The sequence below is a fragment of the Giraffa tippelskirchi genome, chromosome 5, assembly GCF_054371585.1.
Source record: "Giraffa tippelskirchi isolate mGirTip1 chromosome 5, T2T-mGirTip1v1.2.pri, whole genome shotgun sequence".
In the NCBI taxonomy this organism is placed as follows: domain Eukaryota; kingdom Metazoa; phylum Chordata; class Mammalia; order Artiodactyla; family Giraffidae; genus Giraffa; species Giraffa tippelskirchi.
Window position 1 is genome coordinate 153,482,591 of NC_137279.1, and position 12,425 is coordinate 153,495,015.

The 12,425-nt window shown below is 35.5% G+C and overlaps 1 protein-coding gene across 38 annotated transcripts in view; it reads left to right on the top strand.

The window, feature by feature from the left end:
* C5H1orf141 (chromosome 5 C1orf141 homolog) overlaps positions 1 to 12,425 on the top strand; it is a 53,611-nt gene that overhangs the window by 30,050 nt on the left and 11,136 nt on the right. For 36 of the 38 annotated variants that reach the window (XM_081490753.1, XM_081490736.1, XM_081490729.1 and 33 more), the window contains 2 exons: positions 2,786 to 2,898; positions 10,022 to 10,089. In XM_081490753.1, coding sequence (XP_081346879.1) covers positions 2,786 to 2,898; positions 10,022 to 10,089 — 181 coding nt within the window. Of the gene's footprint in view, positions 1 to 2,785; positions 2,899 to 9,247; positions 9,470 to 9,554; positions 9,617 to 10,021; positions 10,090 to 12,425 lie in introns of those variants that run through there. The other 2 variants (XR_014053803.1, XM_081490760.1) reach the window with 1 other exon arrangement.

A 12,425-nucleotide genomic window follows, 5' to 3' on the forward strand; every position in this document is an offset into this window, starting at 1 on the left:
TCACAGATGCGTCTGCCCAGAACTACCACGTGGGGGTGAGTGAGAGAGTCTGGAATTCATCACCTTCTCTTTCCTCCCTTCCTCTCTTCCTGACAGGGAGGTCTGTAGTCTACAGTTCATGGGTCACAAAGAATCAGACACGACTTAGCAACTAAACAATATATTCTGCAAATGTATATGAAAAAATACCTTTGTTAGATAAGGGTAAAAACAATCATCTCCTTAACAAGACAGTCAACACCATTAGGGTGGAATACTTGACACATTGCCGTTTAAATTAGAAATAGGATGCCCATTCTTACTAGTATACCTAACTATTGTGGAAGTATTTGTCAACGATATTACATAAGAACATGAGATACAAATTTAAATGTTTTGAAAGGAACAGATGAATTATTTTATAAAGATTAAATGATTGTTTACGGAAAATCCTATAGAGAATAAACTGAAAACTCACTGGAGGTTTTAAGATTTTAAGAAAGTTCAATGAAAATTTACCAAAACAATGTATACATTCAACAAATACTTATTACACAGTACTATGTGCCAGTCCCTCTCCTGGGTGCTAGGAATAAAACAGTGACCTAAACAAACACCCTACCTTCAATTTACATTCTAGGATAAGGTGGGAAGATAGATAACAGACTAAATAAATAAATCAACATATAATGTAAATTGACTAGTGACAAATGTTATGAAGAAAAATACAGTAAATTAAGGGAATTAGGATTAATAGGGATTACTTTAGATGGGAGGGGATGAAAAAAGACCTTTCTGGAAAGGTGGAAATTTGAGTAGAGACTTAAGAAATATATCACTTATGATTTGAGTGAGTAAGCCTCTCTATATTTAGGGGAAGAATATTACAAGCAGAGGATAGAGCAAGGGCCAAGGTCCTGAAGTAGGAGCTCAAGTTCCTTTTCTTAAACCAAACAGCCAAAAAACTCACCCTGCTTCCATGTTGAGGAGAGGGGTGAAGGGATGCACAGAGAGGCCTGGAGGGGCATTCAGTGGAAGCTCCTCACTTAGAAATATAAGAATTGAGGAAAGTTGCTGTCTTGCAATGAGAATTTTGAATTTTATTTCAGTGTGACAGGAAATGGTAGGAGGGAAGTGACAATCTCATTAATATTTTATGGATGTCACCATGGGTTGTATTGGGACCGTTGGGCACAAGAGAGATAGCAGAGAGAGCAGACAGAAGAAGGCTAGAGATGTGGAGAAGTAGTTCAGATGAGACATGAAGGGGCCTTGGAACTAGGACAGAAGTGATGAGAAAGAAGCTGTTCGATTTGGAATGTGTTTCAAAGAAAGATCCGGTGAGATTTGTTGAGATATCAGGAACGGGGAATGAGAGAAACAGAAGTCAAAGATGACTGCAGAATACACTTGAAATCTGAAAGAACTGGTATAGACCATCTTATTTATGAAGCAGAAATAGAGTCACAGATGTAGAAAACAAATATACGGATACCAAGGGGGGAGGGGGGTGGGTGGGAAGAACCGAGAGATTGGGATTGACATATATACACTATTGATCCTACGTATAATATGGATAACTAGTGAAAACATATAGTATAGCATATGGAACTCTACTCAATGGTCTTTGGTGACCTAAATGGGAAGTGAATCCAAAAAAAGAGTAGATATACGTATATGTGGGCTTCCCCAGTGGCTCAGTGGTAAAGAATCTGCCTGAAATGCAGGAGACACAGGAGACGAGGGTTCATTCACTCAGTTGGGAAGATCCCCTGGAGGAGGGCATGGCAACCCACTCCAGTATTCTTGTCGGGAAAAATCCCACGGACAGAGGAGCCTGGGGGGCTACAGTCCATGGGGTAGCAAAGAGTCAGACACGCCTGAAGCAACTGAGCACACACACACAAGTATGTGTTTGGCTGATTCACTTTGCTGTACAATAGAAACTAACACAAAATTGTAAAGCAGCTATACTCCAATAAAAATTTTAAAACAAACAGAAACAAACAAACTTGAGTACATAATTTTGGCCTAACCCTCTAGTTGAATGGAATTGAGAAAACCTGGGTAAGAAAGAGATAGGAAAAGAAGTGAAAGCAAACATTTGGTTTTGAATATAAGTTTGAAATTCCCATAATACATCTAACTGCAGGAATCATGAAGCAGCTGGATTCATAAACCTGGAATTCAGGGAAGAGTTTGGGGTCTGTATTAAAAATCTGGAGAATACCAATCTATAGATAATATTTAAAGGTGGAGGACTAGATGATATAAATCAAAGATGAGTGTCTGAGGTCTAAGTCATAGTATTTAAAGGTCAGAAATACCATGAATTATATGGTAGTATTAACTTCCTTATATACTATCAATAGTCAAAGAATTTAGAGGAGAAAAGTTTTTGTTCACAGCAAATAGATGTCGTGATCCTATCTGGTATACTGTTCTGGAACCTGAACTGACCCTGAATCCATATCTCACTGCTTGACTAGAGTTGGCAGTGTTCCTAATATTTAATTCAACAAATTTTTAAGGTATTTTTCTAAAAGGGTCAATATAGCTTGTGAACAGTAATTTCCTGAGTGCCCTCACTCCTATAACACTAGCAGTTTTCTCTATTTCTTTCTTACTAATATTTCCAGTTTCTGCTTAATCAGTTCCAGTCTTTTACACTGTACTATAATATATTAAAACAATAACATTCAAATCTATATAACTGGGACTTGACCACATTTCTTCAGATGTATTTTTTAAGTTATTTTATACATTTTCTGATTATTTTAATTTAGATTAAATTTCTTTCTTTCAGATATGTCTCCTTCAAAAATATGCCTGAACCTAAAAAAAGTGATCTTCAAAACTCAATTTTAAGACCACCCTTTTTGCCACCAAATATAAAAACTCAGGAAATCAACACAATAGGTAATGTTTTGTGTAACATATTTGCCTCTCTTTTGATGTATTGAATGGTTTTATTTATTTACTGCTTTATTATATATTATTTTGTCTTATAGTTCTTATAATTTGTCTTATAAGTTCTTACAATTCGATGCGTCTGTTGAAAGTATTTGCTTGAAAATGCTTGTGAAAGATTTCAGTGAGCTATCAAGAAGGATTTCCTAAGAGAAAGAGATGATAAATATCAGGATAGGCAATTTGTACAATTCACAAAAAATTCATATTTTTATGTTTATTTTGCTAGAAAGAAAATCTTTGGATTTCCTTTCAACTCAGTCCTGAATTTTCTTATTATTGTTTTTTTAAAAAATCACTCAAGTCTGGACATCTTGCTTAGTAGAAACTTACTTTATAGGGACTGTAAAAGAATTCACTTTCCTAAAAACTTAAGGAATCTGTAAGCTAGGAACCAGCATTATAGTTCCTCAGAGAATTTGGGTGTTTTATGTCATCTTTGTTGTTCTTTCTCTGACATTGTCAGAAAAACGTCTAATTGTGTCATTCTCATCAACAACCTTGACTGAGATGCCTTGCTTCCATGTTGCCCCATTTGCCTCATTTCTGTTACTCTTCATAATCTGATTCCTCAGAAGGTTTGTTTACATATGCTGTCTCTACTCCTTCAACTTTTGTTCAAACTTCAACCTGCTGCAGTTTGTTTTTTGCCTCTGCCATCCTACTGAAGCTACCCTGAATAAGGGTACCAATGATCTCCGTGTTGCTAAACCCAAAGGATTTTTGTTTTCGTTTTCTTCCACTTCTCAATACCAGTGTAGTTAGTTCTTAACTCCCTCCTTCTTAAAACTCTGTTTTTCTGCTATCTCATTCTTCTCAGTCTGTCTTCTTAATTTCACTTCTCTATCCTTAAAGTACTGTATTTGCTGAGAGCTCAATCTTGAGCCTGCCTCTGTTTCTACACTGTCTCCTCTTAGGTAATCTAATCCAGTCTTATAGTTTAAAATACCATAGAAATACCATTAAATCCTTCATTTGTATCTCAGTCCAGACTAATCCTCTGAAGAGCAGATGCCTATACTGAACTGCATATTTGATATCTCCACTTAAACTTCCCACTACATCTTAAACCTAATATCCAGAGCTGGTCTCATGATTCCTTATCCCAACTGTCCTTGAAAACTTTCTCCCATTCCCCCTGCCCCTCAACAGCATTCCATTCTCAGTACTTTGGATCAAAGTGTCCCAAGTGACTCCAGTCTAAAACCTAGAAGCCAGGCCCACCCTGGTGGTTCAGCGGTTAAGACTTCGCCTTCCAGTGCAGGGGGTGAAAGTTTGATACCTGGTCGGGGAGCTAAGATTCCACATGCCTCATAGCCAAAAAACCAAGACATAAAACAGAAACAATGTTGTAACAAATTCAATAAATGCTTTTAAAAAATGACCCACATAAAAAATCTTTTAAAAATAAATAAAACAAAATAATAAAGCCTAGAAGCCATCCTTCATCTCCCCTTTCCTTCCTCTCCAAAGTTCAATACACTGACAAGTTCTTTTCATTCTAACTCATCTTGAATTAATCTATTTTCACCATTTCTGTTATCACCACTCTAATCCAAATCATCATTATTTTTGTGTGTCAACTATAGTAACTTGCTGACAGGTATTTCTTCTTTCAGTCTTGCCCTCTTTCTAATCTATTTCCTTCTTTTTTGTTAAACCATTTTAAGTTATGAAATAGCATACATTATAAAAAGTGAATATAGCATAAAGTATGCAGTATAACAATCAACTATAAAAATAAACACCTATATAACCATATTGCAGGTCAAGAAATAGACCATTGCCAACATCCCATAAAATCACCATTTGAGCTTTCCCAAATCACTTTCCCTTCCTTGTCCCTGGGAGTTACTACTGTCTTGATTTCTGTGGTCGTCACTTCCTTTTCTTTACATTTTTACCATCTATTTGTTGCATCTCTACAAAATATAGTTTGCTTGGTTTTTACTGTACATGAATGTAATCATGCCATATGCATTCATTTGTATTTTCTTTTTCTTTCTTCTTAGCATTGTTTGTAACATTCACTCACATTGTTGTGTGGAGGTATAGTTCTTTCATTTTCATTGTTAAGTATTCCATTGCACGACTATATCACCATTTATCCATGCCACTCTTGGAATTTGGGGATTTACTTTGTCATTGCAATGCTGAAATGAATAGTTTTTTATGCATCCTGCTGCATTTGTGTAAGTTTCTTGAGAGTGCATATCTAGAATTTACATTACCGGGGATGCTTATCTTCAACAACAGATGATGACAACTTTCCATCATATATTGGATGATGGTAAAAGTGTTTTTACCAACTTATGCTCTCATCAGATTTGTGAGGGTTCTTTTTGATCTGCTTTCTAACACTTGAAATTGACAGTTTTTTATTTTAGCAAACTACTAGCTATATAATAGTATACCATTATGGTTTATTTGCATTTCTGTGACTACTAATAAGTTTGAAAAATTTTTCATAAACTATTGACAAGTTGGATTTATACTTTTGGAAATCATCCAAGTTTTACCTTATTTTAAATTTAGCTTTTGCTCTTTTCTCCTTGATTTTTAAATATATTCTTTTACTAGTTCTTTGTTGGTTTTGTGTATTGTGAATATATTCATCTTTTCTGTGAGTTTTCTTTTCTTTCTCTTTATGTTGTCTTTTTCATGAACAGGAATTCTTCTACTCTAGTAAGGTCAAAAATACAAAATCTTTCCCTTTTGATAAGTACTTTTTGTTCCATATCTAAGAAATCTTTTCCTACTTTGTGGTACTGAATATTTTTTGCCACTTATCTTGCAAAAGATTTTAGTTCTTCTTTTTACCTTTAAGTATGAATTCTACCTGGAATTACATTTTGAGTGAAGTAAGGGTCAAATCTGCATTCCCAGGTGGTGCAGTAGTAAAGAATCTGCCTGCCCGTGCAGGAGATGCAGGAGACACGGGTTTAATTACCTGGTCCAGTCACTGGGTCAAGAAGATCCCCAGGAGCAGGAAATGGCAACCCACTCCAGTATTCTTGCCTGGGAAATCACATGGACAGAGGAGCCTGGCGGGCTACAGTCCAGGGGGTCGCAAAGAGTCAGATACCACAGAGCACACACGCACATCCCAAGGGTCAAATTTAGTATTAGTTCTTGTGAATACCCAGCTATCCCAGCATGATATTAAAAAGGCTATTCTTTCCCTAATGCTCTGGACTCTTTGTTCTGGAGCTTTTATAATGTTTCATTAAATTATTTATCCATTTCAATATCAATACCATACAACATTAATTTCTATAGCCTAAAATAACCCTTGATATCTGGTAAAGCAAGTCTTCCCACCTTGTTCTTCAATAGTATCATGATTATTTTGTTTTCCATTATGATTTCTTCTTCTGATCCATTAGTTACTTAGAAGTTATATCTTAATTCAAAATATATGAGTCTTCTCTAATTATCTTTTGGTTATAAGTTTTTAGCACAATTGCAGTTTGAGGATATACTCCATAGAATTTCAGTCCTGTGTAATTAGTTAACACTTGCATTTTCACCCAGTACATGGTCAATTGTTGGAAATGTTCAGTATGTGCTTGAAAATAATGTATATTCTGCAGCTGTTGGGTGCAGTTTTCTATATATGTCTTTTAGGTCAAATTTCTTCATTGCGTTTTTCAACTCTTCTATATCCTTAATGATTTTTCTGCTTGCTTGTTCTGTCAGTTGCCAAGAAATTTCAGACTTATTGACTTTTCGACTTATTGACTTAGTGTTATTGAATTTTGCTTTAAAGATTTTTAATACTAATTTGGCTGTCTTATTAATTATATAAAATTTTAGAATTATTACCTATTTCTAGTGAGTTGAATCTTTTTAAATTGTGAAGTGATTATCTTATTATCAAAAATTACTGTAGTTACCCCTGCTTTCTTTCGGCTAACATTTACATGATATATCTTTTCCATCATCTTGTTACCGTGATTTCTGTAACATTATGATCTATCTCTTATATAAGAGACATCTCTTGTAAACATCAAATTGTAAAATCTACTCTATAATCTTTGTTTTTGAAATGGAGCATTTAGTCCATTTGCACTTAAGGTAACTACTCATATCTTTGGATTTAAATCTGCCATCTTACTTTGTTCTTTCTGTCTCTCTTGTTGATTCTTTTTCGGTCCTCTTATGTCTTATTTAGGACTGAGTTTTTACATTTAAACTTTTCTCCTTTACTAATTTGGAAGTTATGTACTCTTTTTCTGTTCTTTAAATGATTACCCTAGAAATTACAATGTTCATCCTTTCAAGCTATAGTGTTACCCTCCTGAACAATAAAAGAATCTTAGAACATGTTCATTATTTTACTGCCATACTGAGTTTTGTGTTATTACTGAAGTCCAAAGTCTCACCTAAATATCTTCTAAATCAGCTGTGGGGAAATTCAGTATGATTGCTCCTAAGGTAAAATTCCTCTCCAGCTTGACCTGTGGAATCAAACAAATTATGTGCTTCCAAAATACAAGGCGGGACAGGAATGGGATAGACATTTCCATTCCAAAAGGGAGAAATAGGAAAGAAGTGATAGATCCAAAAAAAGTTTGAAATCCACTAAGACAAACTTTATGAGATCCTAAGGCTCAAGAATAATCCTCTTTGATTTCATGCTCTGCCTTCCTGAGCAACCAGGGCAGAGGTCCTGCTCTCAAAACTCTGCTGGGTAGGGGAGGGTCACACTTCCACCACCCCACTGGGGCTCTGGTAGGCCAGAATTCCCTCCCCAGGACTTTATCTAGTGGGAGTGTTGGCCTCCTCCTGAGGGTCTGGCAGGCAGAAACTGAGGCAGGCCTGATGATCTCTGAGTCACCTTCATAGTCTTTCTTCCCTTGTCTTAAGGAATAACATATAGTTGCAGTGGATTGCTCTGTGGTCCTATCCTGTAAAAGCCAAGAAGTTTGACAGCCTTCCTTCATTTTATCCTGTCTTTATCCCTTTCAATTCAAACTGGCAGTCTTTGCTGGGATGGCTGATCAGGTCCATGTTTCACCCTCATGCTAATCTCCTTAACTCTTTATCAGATGTGCACCACATCCTTAATGTTCTCTTTTGAGCATGCTTTCTCACTTTTGTAATATGAGAATTTTCTAACTTTGTAAGTTCTGGTTCCTTTTGCTTAACGATTTTGCCTTCAGTTCATTTCTCTTGTCTTGCATTTTACTTCAGGCAGCCAGGAGAAACCAAGACTCTTTAACACTTTGCTTAGAAATCTCAGCCATCCAATTCCATCGCTCACAAGCTCTACTTTCCACAAAAAACTACAATAGAAACACAATTCAGCCAAGTTCTTTGCCACTTTTTAACAAAGATTACCTTTTCTCCAGTGTTCCTCATTTCTGTCTAAGACCCCGTCAGAATGGCCTTTACCACCCATATTTCTACCAACATTTCTGCATTTGGTAATTCATGTATTTTCTATTAAAAATGGAAGCCTTCTCTACAGCTCTCTTCTCTCTTTCTGACTTCTTACCAGAATTGCCTTTAAAATCTCTTCACGGCTGTATTGGCTTCTTCTAGGATGCACCTCAGAACTGTTTCAACCTCTACCCCGCTAGCCAGTTCCAAAGGTGCTTTTATATTTTTTGGTATTTGTTACAGTATCTCTTAGTCCCCAATTCTCTCCTTATTCAGTCTACTATAGCAGACTACTGTAAATTGAGAGACTTAAAACAACAAACGTTTATTTCTCACAGTTCTCGAGGATGGAAGTCTGAGATCAGGATGCCAGTAGAGTCCGGTTCTGGCAAGAGCCTTCTTGGTTTTCAGATAGTCACCTTCTTGCTTTATTCTCACATGGTGGAGAGAGAGCATTAATCTCATCATGGGCATTCTACCCTTATCTCCTCATCAAAATCTAATTATGTCCCAAAGGCCCACTTCCCCAAACTAACACATTGAGAACTAAAACTTCAACATATGAATTTTGGGAGGAACACAAACATTCAATCCATGGCAACTACTCTATCTATTGATAAATTATACCTCCCTCTAATGCTATTTCTCACCAAAATCTGTCTGTGTCACAGCGTGCGTCTCAATCGTTCACTCTTTTCTTTATTTAATTCTTTTCGGCATTATCCACTAAAATGTGTGCATCATTGGGCAGAAATCACAATTCCAGAGTCCAACACCAGTTTCTGGCACGCTGCAGGTGATCAACAAATAATTGTTGATTGAAGGAATACCAGATGTAAGTTTGTTACATCTATTGTCTATTTAATCCTCACAGCATCCCTGTTACATAAGTACTATTGTTTCCACTTAACAGATGGGGCAACTAAGACTCAGAGAGGTTAAATGATTTTTCTGAAACTAATTAACTCACAAACAGAAAAGTAGTTTATGGTCCCAGGCTCTGCTGCTGTTGCTGCTGATAGAAGCAAGCTTGAAGTCTGGGACACTCTGCTGCTTGGTCTCTTCGTCATGTCCGACTCTTTGCAATCCTGTGGACCACAACCCACCAGTCTCCTCTGTCCATGGGATTCTCCAGGCAAGAATACTGTAGTGTGTTGCCATGCTCTCCTCCAGAAGATCTTCCTGACTCAGGGATTGAACCTGTGTCTCCTGCATTGCAGGTGGATTCTTTACCACTAAGCCATCAGGAAACCCTGGAAGTCCCAGGCTATCTTCCTCCAAAGTCTGTATGCTTGACTCTACATTATACCTACTTTTTAAAAAATCCATTATATGATAATCCAAATTAGGAAAATTCATAATTGGAGTTGGGGGATTCAGTTTGAAGGCAATAATTCTCTTTTCAAAGAAATTAATGAAGAGATTTATTTGACTATCAAGTATGATTCTATTTATTTAGAAATCAGTTTTTTCTAAGAAAATAGAGCTTTATTGTATTGTAAGTAACTGAAAGTTATATTCTGTTAATAGAAATTTGTTTTAAAAGCAAATTATTCTAGAATATATATAGCTCTAACAAACTGCATTTCCAAAAGAATTTACAAATAGAGAAAATGGTTTGTTGAGTTAAATTAGAAGTAGTCTAATAATACAGAAATATCATTTATGTTTGGATTTGTTTCTTTAGAGCCAGTAGAAGAATATCTAAAATCAAGATCTATTAGATCTTTTCATTATCTTAAGGATATACCTGAGGTAGGTTTAATTTGTATACTTACAATTATTTAATAGAAATACAGATTATCTCTAATAGTTTTATGCATTTTTCTACAAATCTGAAATTCAAATGAATTTTAAGAATCAGAAGGACAAAATTTTAAATGATTTCACCTTACATTATGTAAAACTTTAAAAATGGAAATAATAAAGAAAATAATGTATTTGTTGGACAGGCAATACAGTAAAAATTATTTATTGAATGTGTGAAGTACTAGCATTTATCATAAAGTCTGTGAAGACAGGGCCTCATAAAAAATTATACATACGTAAGTTAAATATTTTATTTTAATTCAGAATATGAAAGTATACATCCATTTGTTAATCTTTTGATATGTAGCCAAGACCATTTTTGTTATAGTTATTTAGCTCATATAATTACAATAATGATGATTATATTAGGTTTAGAAACTTCTATTGGGAAATATTTTTTTTAATTTGTTTTACTGAAGTATCGTTTGTTTTCAATGTTGTGTTAATTGCTGCTGTATAGCCAAGTGCTTCAGTTATACATATACATTCTTTTTCACATTCTTTTGCATTATGGTTTATCACAAGATATTGAATATGGTTCTCTGTGCCACACAGTAGGACCTTGATGTTTATCCATACTACATATGTGGGTGCTTGCATGCTTATTTGCTTCAGTTGTGACTGACACTTTGTGATCCTATGCACTGTAGCCTGCCAGGCTCCTCTGTCCATGGGATTCTCCAGGCAAGAATACTGGAGGGGGTTGCCATGCCCTCTTCCAGAGGATCTTCCTGACCCAGGGATGGAACCCACCTCTCCTGTATTGTAGACAGATTCTTTACCCACTGAACCACCTGGGAAGCCCTAGGCTACATATAATAGTTTGCATCTGCTAACCCCAGACTCCCAATTCATCCCTGCCCCACACCTCTCCCTCTTGGCAGCCCCAAGTGTGTTCTCTATGTCTGTAGTAACAACACTATTGACCCTCGCTGACTGCTTGTGCAGAGGTACACAGGCATCCTGTAAGTGACCAACCAGCCTTGACCATTGAGCATGCCTGGATATCATTCATGTTTCATTAGAAAGAGAAATTAATACAGAGAATCATCAAAGGGAATTCAAAAAGTGTCTCTTAGGTGTTAATTATTATTAACACAGTTTATTGCAAATATAGAGAATGAAACATGAAGAAATACATACTTTCACCATAATTAATAACAAATTATCATTTTGTTGTATATTTACTGCCTTTTATAATTTTAAAAAATATTGATAAAATACAATGTCTGGATTATCAGTTTTATCCTTATTGACATGTGGCTAATAAGAGCACGAAGTCCTTCCACCCATTCTTCCTGTTCTAATTTCCTCTTTGAAGAAGCAATCAAATTTAATCTTTGGTGGTTTCAATTCCTGTTATGATTAGCTATAATTCTAAAAAATGAGCTTCTACTGCTATTTTTTTATTTATCAATTTTAAGCAGTATTTACTACATAATCAAAGACAAAAATTTGAATTAGCTTATTTATACTGCTCTACATCTCACCTCTCTCCCTCTTTCCTCTTCTGGATCTATGATAGTTACTTTTCTGCTTCTTCTATTTTAACTTTTGTACCTTGAAATAGTATGTCTAAATATGTTCTTCTTTCCTATTAACTATAATCAATAACTCCTGATTCCTCCTGTACATCACATGAAAGATCTTAGCAGTTTTAGCCTTTCCTCCACATCTTCTTCCCTAGGTCAAATGTATATTTATTCTTACATTTTGAGGTTAATGATTATATTCATTTTTCAGCTCTGATTAAGGCTTTATATTTTGCCTGTAGATTAATTCTAAAACTCAAAATACTATAATTAGCACTTATTATTATATTTTTTAAATTGTTTATTGTAGAATAAAGTAATGTGCTAGGATTATGTTTCTTCTCAATGAGTACAATGTAAACACAATAGGCTCTCTTTTCTTATTCTCCATCAGTTACTAAAAAATTATGCCATTAGTTTCCCTTAAGTTTAGACCTTGACTGTCTTGTGTACTTTTTCTGGAATTCCTAGTTGCCTTTCTTTTTTCTTATGGCAAATAATAATAATAGTAAAAATCTATATAGTACTTGAGAGTGCCCAGTACTATTCAAATATGTATATATATCCCAGGTGGCTCAGTGGTAAAGAATCCACCTGCTAATGCAGAAGACTTAGGAGACACAAGTTCTATCTCTGGGTCGGGAAGATCCCCTGGAGTAGGAAATGGCTACCCACTCCAGTATTCTTGCCTGAAAAACTCTATAGACAGAGGAGCATGGCTGGCTACAGTCCATGGGGTTACAAAAAGTT